General features: G+C 41.9%; 2 protein-coding genes and 1 pseudogene across 2 annotated transcripts; 2 read left to right on the top strand and 1 right to left on the bottom strand.

The window, feature by feature from the left end:
* Positions 1-5,563: 5,563 nt before the first annotated feature.
* Positions 5,564-7,593, bottom strand: LOC107276947 (ABC transporter F family member 4-like; annotated as a pseudogene).
* A 664-nt stretch (positions 7,594-8,257) lies between these two features.
* On the top strand, positions 8,258-12,680 carry LOC4337267 (ribulose bisphosphate carboxylase/oxygenase activase, chloroplastic). The gene is made up of 12 exons (XM_015781078.3): positions 8,258-8,697; positions 8,870-8,955; positions 9,078-9,087; positions 9,535-9,597; positions 9,717-9,830; positions 9,980-10,041; positions 10,583-10,637; positions 10,899-11,100; positions 11,237-11,343; positions 11,650-11,705; positions 12,042-12,134; positions 12,356-12,680. The coding sequence occupies exons 1-12, from the start codon at positions 8,328-8,330 to the stop codon at positions 12,461-12,463; spliced, it is 1,326 nt and encodes a 441-aa protein (XP_015636564.1). The 5' UTR covers positions 8,258-8,327; the 3' UTR covers positions 12,464-12,680.
* Positions 12,681-14,234: 1,554 nt separating this feature from the next.
* LOC9271353 (uncharacterized) lies at positions 14,235-18,174 on the top strand. The gene is made up of 2 exons (XM_015779548.3): positions 14,235-14,445; positions 17,758-18,174. The coding sequence occupies exons 1-2, from the start codon at positions 14,358-14,360 to the stop codon at positions 17,946-17,948; spliced, it is 279 nt and encodes a 92-aa protein (XP_015635034.1). The 5' UTR covers positions 14,235-14,357; the 3' UTR covers positions 17,949-18,174.
* Positions 18,175-19,483: the final 1,309 nt, after the last annotated feature.

Raw genomic sequence — 19,483 nt, 5'->3', positions numbered from 1 at the left:
GGGGCTGGTTTATTTGATTCAGGTAACAGCTCTAAGATGGGTTCTGGTGGTCAATTTAGTGAGAGGGGTGGTCCTTCTGCTCCCTCTTCTCAGCTAAATCTGATACCTGAATCTGATGACTTGACTGTTTCTGATGAAGAATTTGATGGTTTAGATGAGGAGACTATAATGGTTGACAAGGCCCAGATTCAGGAAAGTCTTGTGGCAAAGCTCTCTGCTATCCCTGAGGCAGTAATCTCTCCATCAAGGAAGAGTAAGAGAAGGGCAAGTGATAGCGATTAGCTTGTTCTTGAAAGGGCCGAAAAGTTGAAGGCTGATAAGAACTTGGAGAACCTGCAGGCTAAAGGTAATTCAGTTAATAATGTTTCTTTTACACAATTTTCAAATGATCAAATATCTGCACATCTTCATAATCTTGGTGTTATACCTTCTAGTAAAAATGTTGTTTTAGATGATGTAATTAATGATTTGAAATGTGTAGAAAATAATAGGATAAGCGGATGTGCTTGTTCTTCTATTAATCAAGTTTGTACCCCTAATGTTGATACTGAGTCATTAGATGACCAGTTGGAGGATAATTTTTTACTACAACATTTATGTAGTGAAATTATGGAAGAGGTCATGGATTTTAGCGAGGACTGTGAGAATAGTCTTAAAAACACTTTAAATCCTATGGCATCTTCTCCTAACTCTAAGAAAAAGAGTAAAAGGGGGAAAAATAAGAAAAATAATAAAAATAGTTTCAAATGAAGGGAATCTTTTGGAATTGTGATGGGTTTAAGGACCCAAAAAAACATAAGTTTATTTCTGACTTGACCAAGGAACATCAGCTTGACTTTATAGCATTGTCTGAGACGGTTAAGAAAGAATTTACTCCAGCTGCACTTAAAAATCTTTGTGCTGGTAAGGAGTTTTTGTGGCATTGTAAACCTCCCAGAGGTAGGTCTGGGGGTCTTCTGTTAGGCATCAATTTACTAAACGTTGATATTGGTTTAATTGATGAAGGTGATTTTTATATTAAGTTCCAATTATGTAACAAAGTTGATAAGTTCAAGTGGGCTTTAGTTTTAGTTTATGGACCGGCACAAAATGAACTTAAGGATCAATTTCTTGCTGAATTAGTTAATTTGTGCAGTCATGAATCCCTACCAATTCTCATTGGTGGTGATTTTAATATTTTACGTAGCCCTGATGAAAAAAATAATGACAGTTACGATGATAGATGGCCCTTTCTTTTTAATGCTATTATTGAGGGACTGTGTCTTAGGGAGTTACAAATGTCAGGTAGGATTTATACTTGGGCAAATAACTTAGCAAATCCAACTTATGAGAAACTTGATAGGATTTTGATGTCCACTGAGTGGGAACATAAATTTCCTTTATCCTCGGTGGTTGCTCTTAATAGAGATATTTCGGATCATACTCCACTTCTTTTAAATACAAACTCCACCTCTTCAGGTAATGCACAACATAGTTTTAAATTCGAACTTGGTTGGTTATTACGTGATGGCTTTGTAGATATGGTAAAGGAGGTCTGGTCTAGTGTACATGAGGGTAATACTCCTATGGAGCAATGGCAGGCGAAGATTCGCCGATTAAGACGGCATTTGAGAGGATGGTGTCGACGTTTGATGTCACGACTACGGTATTTGGACAGTATGGGGATCGTTGGTGCTAGGATATACGCGAGACTGAGGTAAAAGAGATGGAGACAGGGATTTTTATACAGGTTCGGACCCCTGAGTTGTCAGGTAATAACCCTACATCCTGTTGGCCGGAGTCGGAGTTGCTTTTATTCACCATAATCACACCAGTACAATATGTGGGGTAGCCTATCTAACTGTTGTCGACATGTCGGTCTGAAGATCTGACTCGTAGTCGACAACAGGGTAGCCTTCCTCCTCGAATCCGTGCCCGGCGAGGTCAGAGATAGTGCTTTCGTCTCTCCTGACGGTATCCGGAGACACCGTAGGGGAATAGCCATGCCTATCCCTGAAGTCGATATCCAGCGGCGTGTCTTGGCGTATGTAGGCTTGTATGTTGTGGCTTCTGGTGGGTGTATGTTGATTGTCATGGGTGTCTTCCATGGTGGTTCCTCTCCCCTGTCCTCCTAGGGGGGCTTGTATTTATACCCATAGGTGTCCCCTTGTCCGAGTAGAACTAGGGAAACCAATATGGATACAATCCGAGTAGTCCTTGTCGTTTCAATGTAGAACTCTGGTTGTCTTTCCTTATCCGGAACTCCCTCCTATATCCGTAGGTTGTTTCCGTATAGGACATGGTATGTGGTGGGTCCTGCCGAGATTTAGTCAACTACTATTAGGTATGTGGTATCCATAACCATAACAGATGGGATAAACATACAAGTGGTATGTATAAAAAACAAAAAAGGGAGATTTTGGATAGGTTGGATTTGTTGGATAAAAAGGCTGAATCTATTCTTCTAACTCAGGAGGAAATTGATTTTAGATGGTTTTGTAGGAATAGATTATCTACTCTTATGAGAGAAGAAGAAATTAAGTGGTATTAAAGGGCTAAAACTAAGGATATTTTGGAGGGTGATTCAAATACAAAGTATTTTCATTTGGTTGCTAACGGCAAACATAAAAAAACCAGAATTTTTCAACTTCAAGATGGGGATCAATTGATAAATGGTGATGCAAATCTAAAATCACATATTACCACTTATTATAAAGGCCTCTTTGGTCTTCCTGATGATTCTGATCTCCAGTTTGATGAAAATAATTTTGTGGATATCCCACAAGTATCTCAATTAGAGAATGAAGCTTTAATACAAGAATTCACTGAAAAGAAATTAAAGAGGCTATTTTCCAAATGGAACATAATAAAGCTCCGAGTCCTGATGGATTTCCTGCTGAGTTTTATCAGGTCTTTTGGGATGTCATTAAGGATGATATGTTGGATCTTTTCAGATATTTTCATAATGGTACTTTGCCTTTATTCTCCCTTAACTTTGGTACTATTATTCTTTTGCCTAAGTGTGATGAGGCCATGAAAATTCAACAATATAGGCCTATCTTCTTACTTAATGTTAGTTTTAAGATCTTTACCAAAGTTGCTACGAATAGAATAATGAGTGTTGCTCAAAAAGTGATTAGCCCTACTCAAACTGCTTTTATACCTAGGAGAAATATTATGGAAGGTGTTGTTATTTTGCATGAAACTATGCATGAATTACATCGCAAAAATAAAAGTGCTGTGATTTTTAAGATCGATTTTGAAAAAGCCTATGACAAGGTTAAATGGTCTTTTGTACAACAGACGCTCAGAATGAAAGGTTTCTCTCCTAAATGGTGTGAGTGGATAACTTCTTTTATTCAAGGGGGACATGTTGGTATTAGAGTAAATGATCAGACCGGTAATAATTTTCAAACTTACAAAGGTCTAAGGCAAGGAGATCCTTTATCTCCAATTCTTTTTAATATAGTAGCAGATATGCTTACCTTATTAATTAAGAGGGCTAAAGATGCTGGTTCATTGAATAGGGTAGTCCCTCACCTAGTGGATGATGGTTTATCTATTTTACAGTATGCAGATGATACCATCATATGTTTGGAACATGACTTACAACAAGCGAAGAATCTTAAATTGATTTTATCTGTGTTTGAAAAGTTGTCTGTCTTGAAAATAAATTTTCATAAGAGTGAATTATTTTGTTTTGGTCAGGCAAAGGAATATTATGATGAGTATTCTAACATCTTTGGTTGTAAGTTTGGCTCTCCCTGTTAAATATCTTGGTATACCAATGCATGTTAGAAAACTGAATAATAGAGATTGGAAAATGATTGAGAAAAGAATTGAGAAAAAACTTAGTAGTTGGAAAGGAAAACATTTATCTGTTGGGGGTAGACTGGTTTTGATTAACTCTGTACTTTCAAGTTTAGCTATGTTTATGATATCTTTTTTTGAGATACCAAAGGGGTTCTTCAAAAAATTGATTATTATAAATCACGGTTCTTTTGGCAAGGAGATGACCATAAAAAAAAGTATAGACTTACTAGATGGGATATCATTTGTCAACCTAAGGATCAGGAAGGTTTAGGGGTTCATAACTTGGAAATACAAAACAAGTGTCTCTTGAGTAAGTGGTTGTTTAAGTTGATTAACGAGGAAAGTGTATGGCAAAATCTATTGAAGAGAAAGTATCTCTACAATCAGTCTATAACCCAAGTGAATAAGAAACAGGGCGGTTCTCATTTTTGGTCAGGTCTCATGAAAGTCAAAGATACCTTCTTAGATATGGGTTCTTGGATTGTAAATAATGAGAAACAAATAAGGTTCTGGGAAGATAAATGGCTAGGAAACCTGGCTTTTAAAGACAAATATCCATCTTTATACTCTATTGTCCGAAGGAAAAGTTCTACTATTGCTAATGTTATGAGATCTGTTCCACTCAATGTTTCCTTTAGGAGATCATTAGTTGGTCAGAATCTTGCATATTGGCATGAATTGTGTGCTTCTATTGTACATATTCAATTGAATCAATCCTCTGATAGCTTTAGATGGAATTATCATCAGAATGGAATATTTTCTATTAGGTCGATGTATCTAGCTTTAATTAATAATGGTTATATTTAGAGAAACAAGATTATTTGGAAGCTTAAGATGCCACTTAAGATTAAGATTTTTATGTGGTACTTGCTTAAAGGGGTTGTGCTAACCAAGGATAATTTGGCAAGACGAAATTGGAATGGCAGTTTAAGATATTTTTTAATGAAAAATGAGACTATTCAACATCTTTTTATAGAGTGTCATTATGCAAAATTTGTTTGGAGAGCAGTACAGTTCTCTCTTGGTTTATACCTTCCTACTACCATATCTAATATATTTGATGGTTGGCTCTTGGGGGTAGACAAGAAGAAGAGTAAACTCATACTTGTAGGAGCTTCTGCCATATGTTGGGCTCTGTGGTTGACTAGGAATGATATGGTTTTTGACAAATCACCATCTATCTCATATATGCAGGTAATTTTCAGGGCAACATATTGGCTCCGATTTTGGGCACAGCTGCAAATGTGTGAAGATGATCGAGAGCTTATGAAGGTTGCATGTCGTAGACTTGAGACAACGGTCATGCAACTCCTTGCAAACTATGGATGGAGATTCACAAATAGACTTGAATAAATGTGCTCTCCTTATCTTAGTTTGATCTTTTATTTTGTTGGGTGTGTTTAATTCATTTGAACTACACTCAGTGTTTGGGTGTTACTTTTATAATAATTGGCTGTAACTCTGATGAGTAAAGGCCGGGATGTTTTATTTCATTATCTAAAAAAACCAAGGGTTAATAAACCTAGAACAAGTTGGTGACTATTAGAGTGTTGACAATATAAAATTAGTTATATTATTAAATTTAACATTTAACATATATTTATAATATGTTTGTTCCGTATTGAAAATATTAATATATTTTTCTACAAACTTAGTTAAACGTATAAAATTTTGACTAAGAAAATATTCAAAAGATTTTTAATATGAAATGGAGCAAGCATGAGAGAGTTTATCAGTTCAGACAAAGAAAAAAAGGAAAAAAAAACATTGTTCAGTCGGCGGCCATCTCCTTCCTGATGTCGTCCAGGAGATCGTCCCTGTACTCGGCGAACGTGCCGTCGTACGGCCTCACCGTGCCGTCCTGCACCACCCACAGCGCGCTCCTCTCCTCGTCGTCGCAGACGCGGGACACCAGCCTCGAGTCATGGCTGACGATGACCACGCCGCCGGCGAACTCGTCGAGCGCGTCCGCCAGCGCGTCGATGTTCTGCATGTCGAGGTTGTTGGTCGGCTCGTCGAGCAGCAGCACGTGCGGCTCCCCGAGCGCGACGGAGGCGAGCGCGACGCGGGCCTTCTGCCCGCCGGAGAGCTTGCCGATGGTGGTGAGGTGGCTCTCCTTGGCCAGCCCGAACCTGGCGAGCTTGGCGCGCGCCTCCCATGGCTTGCTCTTCAGGTGGGGATGCGTGTCGAGACACTCTCGGTGACATTCTGGTGACATTGAGTCACTGACATGTGGGTCATGGGGGAATGTCACTGAATCTACGTCCGTGCTGCACGGGGCTCTTCTCCTCCGGCAGCGCGTCGCAGAAGTGCTGCGAGTAGAGCCCGATCCTCAGCTTGGGGTTCCTCCTCGCCTCGCCGCTCGTCGGCGTGAGCTCGCCGGCGAGGAGCTTGAGGAGGGTGGATTTCCCTGCCCCGTTGGGGCCGACGACGGCGACGCGCTGCCCCATGGAGACGTCGGCGTCGATGGCGGACAGCTGGAATCCGCCGCGGGTGAACCCGGCCTCGGCGAGGCGGAGGAGGGGCCCGCCGCCGGCGAGCTCGGTGGGCGCGGCGAAGTGGAACTCGACGGTGTAGTCGTGCCACTTCTTGGGCGCCCTCCGGCCGCTCTTCCGCGCCGCCTTGGCCAGCCTCTCGCTCTCCTTCATGGCCTTGGCCTTCTTCTGCTCGTAGCTGCCGACGAAGGAGTCGAAGCCGCCGCGGTAGGCGTGCAGCTTCTTGTCCTGGAGGTGCACGACCTCGTCGCAGATGGCGTTGAGGAAGCCCTCCTCGTGGGAGACGACGACGAGGGTGCTCTTGCACTGCGCGGTAAGGTACTCCTCCAGCCACAGGACGGCGCGGAGGTCGAGGTGGTTGGTGGGCTCGTCGAGGAGGAGGAGCGTTGGCTGCATGAAGAGCGCGCCGGCGAGCGCGATGCGCTTGATCCAGCCGCCGCTGAAGGAGCTCGCCGGCCGCGCCTGGCTCGCCTGGTCGAACCCCAGCCCGGCGAGGATCTTGGCCGCGCGCGCCGGGGCGGTGTCCCAGCCACGCTGCGTGAGCTCCTCGTACACCTCGGCGAGCCGGGCGCCGTTGGCGGCGGCGGCGGCGGAGGAGGCCTCGAGCTGGTCACGCTCGGCGCGCAGCGTGGCGAGCTCCTCGTCGGCGGCGAGCACCACCTCGATCACCGGGCGGGGGTCGCGGTTGTCGTCCTCCTGCACCACGAGCGTGACGCGGATGCCGCGCGGCACCGGGAGCTTCCTCCAGTGGAGGAGCTTGAGCAGGGTGGTCTTCCCCTTGCCGTTGGGCCCGACGAGGCCGTACCGCCGCCCGTGCGCGACGCGCAGCGACGCGCCCTCGAACAGCGCCACCCCCTGCACCCACACGTCGGAGTCCTCCACGACGACGTCCCTCACGTTGTCAGTCGCGGCGTCCGCGGTGGCGGCGGCGCCGCGTCCCAGGACGCGGCCGCCGATGGTGACGACGTACGAGTCAGGGTCGTCCCAGAGATTCGCCGCCGCCGCCGCCGCCTCGTGCTTGCGCCGCTCCTCCTTCTTCTTCGTCTTCACCTCCTTGCGCTGCGGCGGCGGCGGCGGCGCGGCGGCGTTGACGTCGACCGGCGCGAACGACGCCGCCCTCGGCGTGGCAGCGCCAGCGAGCTCGTCATCGTCGTCGTCGTCGGAAGGGGGGGAGATCGATCCCAGCTAGGTACGACGAGGGCTCGGAGTTCTTCGTGGGCCTCGATCTACCGGCCTTCGCCTTGGAATCCGGCGGCGCGGCGGCGGAGGGGTTGGGCTTGCGGGCGGCGTGTACCTTGTGCACCATTGTTTCGATCGTAAGTTCGTCGGTTTTCCTTTCGGCTCGGACTTCGGGGGATTTCGCGGGGCTCGGCTTTTGGTGTTCGCCTTGTCTGTCCCTACTATATCTACCGTCTCGCCTATTCAGATTCGTAACGAGTCTTCTCTGATTGGATTCACCAAACTGCTTCTTCACGGTAAGACGGTTATCGGTTTCATGAATTGAGAAAAAGGTTATCGCAAGTGATCAAGAGCGGAGGCAAGCCTATGACAACTAGGGCTTACAGCCCAAGCCCTAGGGTTGTCTTCAAAATCATGTATAAATTGTTTTAAATCACCATGTAGTTTTAAAAAAAAATCAACAACTTATTAGTTGAGCCTTAGCCTAGCCATACTCTTTAATAATTTCTAGCTTCGCCGCTGCACGCGATAATAGTGATACCCGCATGATAACCGGGCGGTTTTGTAAACCTTGCTGTGTCGCTATAATTTAAGAAAGTGGAACCGATGGATTATATATAGGTTTGGGCTACTGGATTGCGCGCACTTGGGCCAGCCTGAGCCTTCTTCGTTGGGCCATTGGCGGATTTGGGCCCATTACGGATTTGTAATGGGCCGGTGGAAAGCCCAAAAACGTGAGGTGTCCTTCACTCCGACCGTTACAGATAAGCCCCAGCGCCGTACGAGACGGCACAACACGACGGCCGCTCGCCGATCACACGCTGACGCGCACACACCGGCGATTTCTCAGCCGCAATCGCCATGGCCACCGCCACCGCCACCTCCCTCGCCTCCTCCGCCGCGCACCGCCGCCTCCCGCCCTCGCGCTCAGCCGCTAGCTCCATCCTGAGAGCCCCCAACCGGGGCCGCCTCTGCCCCGGCTCCCCGTCGGTGCTCCGCGCGTCGTCCTCGTCTCCGTCGTCTCCCCAGCCCACCGCCGGCGGTGATGAGGGGGAGGAGGAGGAGGAGGGGCGGAGGCTGTCGAAGCAGTCGTCGTGGGAGGCGAAGGACTCCGAGGGGGATGACTACCTCTACCGCCTCGGGAAGGAGGCCGACAACATGAACATCGCCGTCGGCGCGCGGAGCGGCATCGTCGACGACCTCTTCGTCGGCAACTTCCTCGGCAAAGACTGTACGCGCTCCAGCACTTGGATGCCCCGTTCGATCCAAATACCATCTTATAATAAAATGTCCTGAATTGTTTGGTTCCTGAACATGAGATTCTGTATACTAACTTCAGCAGTAGACGATCTTTCCTTGGTTACAGCTCTATATATATAGTTACTTGTGAAATGTGTTTGCAGCGGATATTGTGTTCGATTACCGGCAGAAAGCGACCAGGACGTTTGAGTACCTGCAAGGAGATTATTACATCGCACCCCTCTTCCTTGTGAGTGTAATTTTAGTTCATCTTCAGCTGATCTTTTTTTTTTTACTGCATCCTCGTACTTTTATGCTGTTCTAGGTACCTGATTGACAAAGATTTGACACTGCAGATTCGTTGTGGTGCAGGATAAAGTTGGTAAGCAATTTAATGTAGGAGGAAGCACATTGTTATAATCAGGTATCTCACTCTTACAGTTTGAAGAGACTACATCTTTCGTTTCACCTGCATAAACAGTGGCTACTGAAGTATCAGTGTCCTTCTGTATAAGAAACTGAACAAGTTATACAAAGGTGTAACAGTTGCCGAATAAGCTTACCACCATATACCAACAGTCCCTAGAGGCCTAGACTGAATATATATATTTTTGGGTCAAACTATCAAATAATGGCATGCAATGTTGGCAGCATGTGAAATATATGCAAATCTTACATTTACATTAATTGTGATTATGCTAAACTCTTCCTTAATAATATCTTGAACTTTTATATGGTATATATTCTTGTGGCTATAGTGTGCATGACAAATTTATTTTATTCTTTTTCTCCAGGCACACATACTAAAAGGACTGCTTGATGTTTGCAGCATGTCATATTGTGAAGAACTACCTTGCACATATTCTTACTATCAAGATTCCCCTTATACTTGGTAGTGCACTTCTCTTTGTTTCTCTCTGTGTAATTGGGATATGAAATAATACATGGTTGTAGTTCAATATTATTCTTTAGTTCGTTTTCAATATTTTTGAGGAACATTGCACAATGCAGGAATCTGGGGTGGAAAAGGCCAAGGGAAAACATTCCAGACTGAACTTATATTTAGAGCAATGGGTGTTGAACCTGTTATTATGTCTGCTGGAGAACTAGAATCTGAGAAAGCAGGTCAAAGACACTTGAATTTGTGCTTACTGTTTACATGCTTTATGTACTCTGCTATATTTTGCAAGGTTGCTATCAATGTGGTGCTCCGTAGATCATCAAAGGGTCTCACGTTCATTAGTTTCTCATGTGTGTTTCTGCTATTGTTGCAGGAGAACCTGGGAGGCTTATACGTGACCGATACAGGACGGCTTCTCAAGTAATTCAAAACCAAGTAAGCAGGTGTTTTCGGCTACTCAGTTTCAGATATGTACCTTCAAATTCAGTTCTCAGTTTTGAGCACAAAACAAAATAATGTCTCAATTTTTAAAACTTGAGTGTTATTTCACCTGTTTGAGTTTTTTTTTTTTGGTATGTGTGGAAAGCTCCAGTATCTGACTAGCTTCGTAATTGACACTTGAAATCATAAAAAAAGATTGTCGAAAATTCTATTACTACTGTCACTCAGTTCTGAATATGGCAAAAATGCTCCTTACATATTTTAGTTTTCTATTACCATCTTTTCAAACAGCTGATTCAATATTTGGTGTTTCCTTTTTCTTTTTTATACATCAAGATAGCGCAAATGTTCCTGAATGACTTGATGCTTGTCCGTTATGAGAAATACAAGTGCTCTCAACTCTGTAGTGCTTTACTCTTCTGTGTTATTACTGTATTATCATGATAAAGTTAACAGATTAATGATGCCTGTGGGTTTTGTTAATTTTCAGTTTACTTCAATGATTCCTGTTTTCACAATTTTTTTCATGGTATAGGGGAAAATGAGTGTTTTGATGATCAATGACCTAGATGCTGGTGTTGGAAGATTTGGTAAGTTTTGTAAACATATTTTGTATGGTAATTGTTGATCACAGTGACCTAGGATATTTTGTTTATGCTTCCTTTTTGAGAGCCTGTCAACAATACTACAATAGTGTATTCATCTGGTGTATTAATTATTTTCCAAATATTCTTCAGAAGAAGAGCACCTTTTGTAGGAAGAGATGGATCTTAGAGTTTTATTTTTCATCGAACATATGGTGATTTCTTTTTGACAGCAAACTAAGTGCTATATATCACCGTTGTTTTCAGGTAACACACAAATGACAGTAAATAATCAAATTGTGATTGGAACTTTAATGAACTTGGCGGATAATCCAACCAGGGTTAGCATTGGCCAGAAATGGAGAGAATCTGATGTAACACACAGAGTGCCAATAATAGTTACCGGAAATGATTTTTCGACACTGTATGCTCCCTTGATTCGTGATGGGAGGATGGAAAAGTTCTATTGGTATGTTCGTTCTTGCATCTGAATAAATTTTGTTGCAACAAAGTACAGACTGAATTTTATTTGCAACAACTAGTCGGATTTAATTTGGCAAAAAAACTTCAAAGAATGATACTTGAATGTGATATGTGATTAATAGGCAGCCTGGCCGTGAAGATATAATTAACATTGTTCACCGCATGTATATAAAGGATGGTTTGTCTTTCGAGGATGTATCAAAAGTTGTAGACACTTTTCCAAACCAAGGTAACCATTTCTCCAGAACTGTAATTTCATTTTGCAGCATATGAAACAAGGTCTATGTTTCTTTTTATACAAACATACTTAGATGATATGTAGGGAAAAGAAAAATAGAAGAGGAACTAGAACAGTAACATAGCCATCATTCCCTCAAGCAAAATACCTATTCTTTTTTTCCTTTTCTCAAACTTCATTATTTTCCTTGTTCAGTTGCTGGTGGAAACTAGTTATTATTATTATTTAGCATAGAAAGTATCCATTTTTCAACTACATTTGAAAAGTATATTCAAGAGCGAACTCAACCCACTGCAGCTCTGGACTTTTATGGAGCTTTGAGATCCAGGACATACGATCGGGCAATCTTGCAGGTACCTGTGTTGATTTAGGACAGAGTTCGCAATTCTATTTTCCAGTTCGTTTTAGAAAAAAAATTCACCTGATTTTTTGTATGTGAAACAATGTCATGTCTGTTACTCTGTTTAGTTGTTGAAGATGTACTTTTTTGCAAATACTGTTGAAGATGTACTGGTGTGCACCAAACAGCGTGTATGGAGACAGCGTGCACCAAACAACTTGACAAGCAGACAATTTTTTTCCAAAAAGTTTTAACAGTTGTATTTCCGATAAATGTACCATTAGGGTAGTAGTTACTGTATTGTACTTCAGACATACTTTTCTGTAAACTGGAAATCTCCTGGGTGCAGTGGGTAGAAGAGATTGGTGGTCATGAACAACTAAATGAAAAGCTTCTCAAGCGAAAGAAAGGAGAGGAGCTTCCAACATTTATTCCTCCAAAGGTATTCAGTTTTTCAGGCCACATAACTGGCTTGCGTTGTACTGAGATTTCTTTGTCATAATCAGTTTGCTAAATGTCTTTCCCTAAAAAAAAAGTCTGCTAAATGTCAAAACAGCAAGCTCACATACTGATTCTTCATTACTCTACTGAATATCATCTAAGTAGTAATTGTTGTTTCTTTCATTGATATGTATAATATCCTGATGTTATTTTGTTCATCAGACCACTGTAGATGCGTTGATTGAATCTGGGGACTCTCTGGTGAAAGAGCAAGAACTGATAATGAATTCGAAACTGTCAAAAGAATATATGAAGAATTTAGATGATTAGTTCAAAACAAAAGGTCTAATAGAGAAAGTACTCGAGGTGCCTATCTCAACCCGATTTTGTATATTTTTGCATCTCTGAAAACTGCACCTTTCTTTCTCTCTCTCTTTGGTGCCCCTGCATCCTACATTCTACAGAACAGTTGCATGTGCAAGTATACGATAGTGTATAAAAGAACATGAAAAGGTATACAAGAATTTTTTCGGCTGTGTTTTATGTATTTTAGATATCTTTATATAATCGTTTGTACAATGGTTTGCAACTCTGAACTATATATAATGAACTTCATATATTATAGTGAACTTCAGACAGTGTTTCGCTTTCAGAAGTTGCCCACAATATGTGGTTTCAGATATCCACGACTGGAAGAACAGATGTCATCGTCGTCTAGCTCTCATTATTGCCAGAAAGTTGTCTGGTACTCCAGTCGACTTGATAGACTTTTTAGGCTATGGCTATGGCACAAGGATACAAAAATACAAAATGGTCCATGTATTCCAGTGAAACAAAAGTGTCCAAATGATAAGTCTTAATTACTACCTCCATCTCAGAATATAAAAAGTTATAGAGTTGAATAGGGTTATCAAGAAAGTAGTAAAATTAAATAGAGCAAGGTTGTGATTGGTTGAGAACTGAAGGTGCTGAGAAATTTGAATGGTGGATGGTTGTAATTGGTTGGGAAGAGAATGTTGATGAAGAATTTGTTATATTTTTAGACAAATTTTAAGTGCTTAAAGAGTTAAAAGTAGTTATATTTTGAGATGGATGAAGTATTTCTCTAGAAAGGATGTACATAATTACTCACGTGATCTACTTCGTATTTACAAAAGATGTGCTTATATGGAACAAAGAATTCACATGAAAATTCCATGTCCATGCTAAGGTAGGTTAGAGAATTCACATGTACGCTAAACTGAAACCCATACCAATCCTTAGTGTTTGTGTCCATCAGTGGATATTTTACAAGGGAAAGTAAGAAATTAAGGTAAGGCCTCCTCTAAAATGAAGGAATTTTGTCGAAACTGAACTAATTTCTATCTAGAAAAAACCAACTTCTAGGACGAATATGAACAAATGCATATCTAGATTCATCCCTATAAGTTTAATCTTTTTGGAACGGATGGTGTAAGTAATATATAGACAACTCAAATAATATGTTGTCTATATATTATTTGATAGTTAAAGATAGTTATATTTTAAGACGACGCCATTCCTTATGTCCTATATAAAGGAGTCTAATCCCATCAATTAAATAGAAATAACAAAGAAATGGAAAACAAAAAACAAAATCCAGTTTTGCACCATGTGTCCATTCGGCGGGAGGAGATGCCTGCCTGCCTGCCAAAGTGCCAATATCCTTATGAAAAATACTATAAGTACGACTAAATTTGTCCGACTTTAGAACAACCTTAACGCCGTGAGCTTGTGACGTTAATCTCCGTATAACCAAGCCATGTTGTCACCATACTCAGTCACGTATTGAGTTGTTTTACCGTTTGATCGTACGCTGGTCGGACATACCAGTCGTACGTATAGTATTGTTCTATTCTTATCTTGGAATACTAAACACTAGCAATACTCGATTTAAGATTATTCACGCGGGTATTACTAGCATCGAGGGGCCGCAACCGCAATTACAAATGGGCTGCTGGCGCTGCCGCCGAGGCAACGTGGAGCGCAGCCAACGCGATTAGGTGGCATCATCTCATATCACATCACATCATATCTCATATCCCCTCGCTACATAAAAGAAACCAAACACTCACTCTCTCCTGATCTTACTCTGCTACCGCTATTCCCTCCCTATCTGTCTCCTCTCTCTCTCTCTCTCCTTGTGACTGTCAGTAGTCCGTCGATCGCCGGCGACTAGCCGGCCGGCCGCCGGCGGCGTCGATCCATGGAGTGGTGGCAGAGGGCGGTCGTCGTGCCGGTCAAGCGCGCCTGGGTCGTCGTCGCCGCCCGGCTGCGTCGCAAGAAACAATACGGTAAGTTATCCATTAATTCTACTGAATCTTTTTTTCCTGGTTCATGTCTTCATGAGAGAAGAATCGAATTGTTTCTGATAAAATTCGCCGTCATGAAGCATTCTGATCTTCTCCTTTTTCATCGTTCTGCATTAAAACAAAAATCACGGTGGGATGGTAATTACCGCTGAATGCAATGGGGAGACGAAGTCTGAATATATTTGAAAATGTTTTTCATCCCAAACATGGGAAATCGCACCTTTAATAATAATTAAATTAGTCAAATCTGTTCTTCGCCCAAAAACTGAATGCATGTACACGTATGGAGCCGAAGCAAATAGCCAAATACACGTCGTTGGGGGACACGTACGCGTGGCGGCCGTCGTCGTCGTCTTCTGAGCAACATGCCAAGCCACGCAATCTGCATCCTAGTACACAACAGTAGTGCAGTATAAGATCAGATGCATGCGTGCAAAATGTAGAAATTATCTGAAACTCTGCGTGTTATTTTTCTTAATTCGAGCGAGAAAAAAAAGAGAGATTGTTTTCGTGTCACGTGGCTGCATGTCGGTTGTCGTACGCCTCACTGGGTTCCACTCCACACAAACATCACTAGTAGACTACTGCTGCAGTACTCATCAGCATCACTAGCTAAGCTATATTGGTTTTCGTCTGCTTCTTCTGCTCGATCTCCACGTGTGGAAATTAATCAAAGCGTGCCTGTTTATGCTTGTAAGATAGTACTGTCATGATAATCTTATTTGCTCTGACATTAGGAATGTAGACATACATTGATTATAATTACTCCCTCCATTTAAAAAATATAATTGGCTTAACCTATGAACCTGGACATGCTCATAGCCAGAAATTCATTTGTTTTAAAGGACAATGTTCATGAGATTGATCAAATCAATAAAGGTTTCTCGGTTCCAAAATAAACAAACTCAGTATAAAACTAAAACGTGAGATGGGGGAGTAGGAGTAGGAGGCGAAATGGCACATAGTGTAGTTGCACAGTGATCTGAGTAGCATTTTAAGATCCTGAGATTAAAATCTTCGTAGGAGTGAATTTCAGATTGAGTTATTTGAGAGACTAAGGCTGTGTTCGGAGGAGGGGGTTGGGAACCCCTCCTCGACGGCACGCAAAACGAAGTTCGTTTTATTGCATGATTAATTAAGTATTAACTATTTTTTTAAAAAAATGGATTAATATGATTTTTTTAAACAACTTTCATATAGTAAGTTTTTTTTTTGCATAAATCACACCATTTAGCAGTTTGATAAAGGTGCACACGAAAAACGAGAGAGGTGGGTTGGGAAAATGAGGGAAGAACACAGCCTAAGTTCCCCATTTAAAAGACTGTAAATATTCGGTTAGATGTGGAGACCGAGTAAAAAAATACCCTTCTAAACAAATAATAAAAAAAGGAGGTTGTCAAGCAGCGGCGCTTAAACCTGGAATTTATCAGGCAAATAAAGTAATGGACAGCAACTGGCACTTCTTGACATCTAGTTTGTGATGAGATATTTCAGTGTCGTATTATCTACCTCCATGTCATAAGGAATGCATATATATAATTAAATTACACGTAGACATATACTATACATATGGGTTGGTACTTGGTAGAGGAACCAGCCAAATTAGGCAGCGAGTGAGTGACATCTGCATGCAGTATATACTCTCACCAACCAACCGCCCCTGCTCTGCTCACTCTCTCGGCAATTTGGACGGACACTCATCTCTGCTCATGCTTAATTGCCTTCTAGAAGCGTCGACGTGGCATGCTTATGCACTTACATTTCGTCCTGGCCATGATTAATCCAGGATACGCATGCCCGATTAGTCATAACTATCTGCAGACTGCCTGTGTTGTCACCATGTTTGTGCTCATTCAGGTACAAAAGTGATTAGCTGCCATTGCATACTTGCCTTCTGCTCTTGCTAATTGCTATATACATATACTTCGTTATAAAAATATAAGAATTTTTAATTTGTTTAGTAAAAACTTAGGTTGATAAAATAAATAATTTCTTTCGGTCATACCATTAGTGGTCAAATTTTGAATTGTTTAGGTTGGATTTTCGTACATTAAAATTAGTATTCTAGAAATATTTGTATAAAATTTGAATCCTACTATAGTTTGAAACGGAGAGTGTGATGATACCATGATATGTTCAGGCTTCTGGGTACACACGTGTAGGGTGTCGACCGCCGATCTAGCTAGCGACCTCTTGCTATTTGACAACAGTGCTAACTGACAGTGATTGATTAGCTTTGATCGACTTTTTAATTGTGCAACGTCACCCATGCATGCATTTGTTTAGTCTAGCTATCATATTGTGCTACTACCACATGACTAGGTAAACCGCTTACTTATTTCTCATGCCGATCGACGAGGTACGCGTCGCATTGTGGACGCATGTATACGATGCGTTCATGCAGTGTCATCCTAATCCATTACGTCATTGACAAGCAATGAAATTAATTAAGGACATGCTTAATTACCTTAATTAGCCTCTAGATAGCACCGTATTAATGATGAGTATGTCAGGTGTTTGTGTATGCATGGAGCACGTGCGGTATCAATTCGCTCTTGGATTTTCATCAGTATAAAAATAGGATTTGCTTTCTGCATGGATCCAATTCTGCAGTCGGCTAACCACCCAATCATACATATAGACAGCATCACATATTCATTTTTTGCAGGAAAAAAAAAGAAATTATAGACAAGAATTATGACTGGTTATTAGCTCATCTAGATTCTCAAGATTCAGAATTCCTTCAGAGCTTGTGTGTTATCAAGTTCTGCAGTTTCAACAAATTGGACTTGAGAATTGACACTAAGCTACCTTTTCTGTAACAATTTCTACCATGGTACATTTTTTTACAGCTACAAACTGTAGCACCAATGTACTCTCTCCAAATTCATAACCATAAATTAGTGCTTCATTTAATTTGGAACGGCCGATGAAATGCTTATATTTTTAGAATCAGGTGGAATATAATACTCTCTCCGTTTCAGGTTATAAGATGTTTTAACTTTAGTTAAAGTTAAACTGCTTTAAGTTTTGCTTTAAGTTTGATCAATTTTCTAGAAAAAAAAGTAATATTTTGACCCAAGATAAATTTATTATAAAAAATATTTAATTATTCATTTAATAAAACTAATTTGGTAATGTATATTACTATATTTGTCTATAAACTTAATCAAACTTAGCAGTTTGACTCTAATCAAAGTCAAAACATTTTATAACCTGAAATGAAAAACATTTTATAACCTGAAATGTGAATGAAGTACTACGTAGGTAGTTGAATTTTGTTTGCTTTGTCAGATGGGCGCGGCGTGCTGGTGAAGCTCCACGACGACATCCAGACGTGCGCGTACGAGGACGTGCAGGTGATGTGGGAGATCCTGCAGCGCTCGGAGACGGCGAGGCTGGCCACCGCGCCGCCGTCGCCGGGGAGCGCCCGGGCGCTCATCTGGCCCGGCCGCGCCGCGCCGCCTCGCCGCCGCCATCGATGACATGGACCTGCGGCGGCGGCGGCGGTGCTGAGAGTGAGTGAACATGCCATTGCCGCCGGCCGGTCGAGCATGGCCGTCTCTCAGCTAAAGCTCCGGCCAGCTCTCTGCCATTGCTAATGCGAATCCCCTTTCTTGCTGTATAGCTCTAGATGCTTGCATCTTTCTTTACTTATGTAAATAATATTTACAGTTTCAAGAGAAAGTACCAGTTTTGTATTTTGCTGCAGTCTTTCTCTTGGTTTCAGAAATCAGAACTGCTATCATCAGCCTATGGGGCTGTAGGCATATCGCTCTCACACTGAAAAAACAAAACAACATATTCAGTTCAGGAGAGGGCAGTAAGCAGGCTGAGAAAACATTGGAGATACCTTGTAAAAAGAAGGAAAGTACCGGATAATCAACGATGCATGCAATTAAAAGATCTGCGTAGGGTATCAGAGCTTGTGTCAGCCAGGTGATCTGAATTTAGGATCAAAGAACCTGAAGTGGAGGTCTAAAACTGACATATGGTACAATGAGCACTCTGAGAAGCAGCTCTGCAATCGGTGAAATGGTAGTCATGGCGGCTTCTCAATCATTTTTTCCATTCAAACGACCATATATTTTGATAGTCTCGTTTCATTCATACTGTTCTTTCCATCAGTGTCTCAGCTGCCAACCAAATGGATGTCAGCACAAGCATAGGATAGCAAATCAAAATGGCATTGTAGCGTCCCAGTGGCTCAGTGAATCTCGAGCTGTGCTACAGAGAACAAGATTTTACCTATCAGAGGGCCAGAAATAAGGTTCACAAGATGCTAAACCCAGGCCGCGTGTATCATAACTTCAAAGGTGACTTCTAACAGTTTTCTGGCTTTCTGCTTGAAAAAAAAGGTGATTATGCAACTCAACAGATTATATTTAAGGATACTCAAACGAAACTATGTTCACAAGTAATCAGCAGAAGAAAGTACACCAGAGCAAAACCAAATACAGGTATGAATTGTCCGATCCTTGAGAGCAAGAAGTTTTGCATGCACCCAATAATCTGCAGCAAATATGCACATTCTTATACATCATATTAGCACGCCATAGAAGAAGTTTTGCATTCACAGGCATTAAGCATTAACGGAATCCAGTCTAATTTCCCCCACCTTATGATGAAAAAAATATCACTCCAATCAACAAGGCAAACAGCTAAAAAAATTAATGACATTATGCAGACCAACATTAGGGAAAAGGAACAACTAAAAATGGAGAGACAGTTCAGGCTTACCATCTACAGCTTCTTGACTAATCCCTCCGTTCCATCTGGTACTAGGTTCTTATATTTTGGGACGGAGGGAGTAGGTCTCCTTCAAAGCAACATTAGATAGAACGGAAGAGGAAATTCAGACACAGCATACTTGCAGGTTGCAACATGTAGCTGTCATTGTCAAAATGCTTCCTGAGATATTTCTACAAATTGCCTACACATACAGATCTGAAAGACATTCTTCTCCCCATTCAGAATGAATGTGGAACAAGAAATTTTAGATTAAAAAAACAAATATATC

This window comes from Oryza sativa, chromosome 4, assembly GCF_034140825.1.
Source record: "Oryza sativa Japonica Group chromosome 4, ASM3414082v1".
Classification (NCBI taxonomy): Eukaryota; Viridiplantae; Streptophyta; class Magnoliopsida; order Poales; family Poaceae; genus Oryza; species Oryza sativa.
Note: the sequence above shows the minus strand (reverse complement) of the source record. Positions and strands in the feature narration are given on the sequence as shown.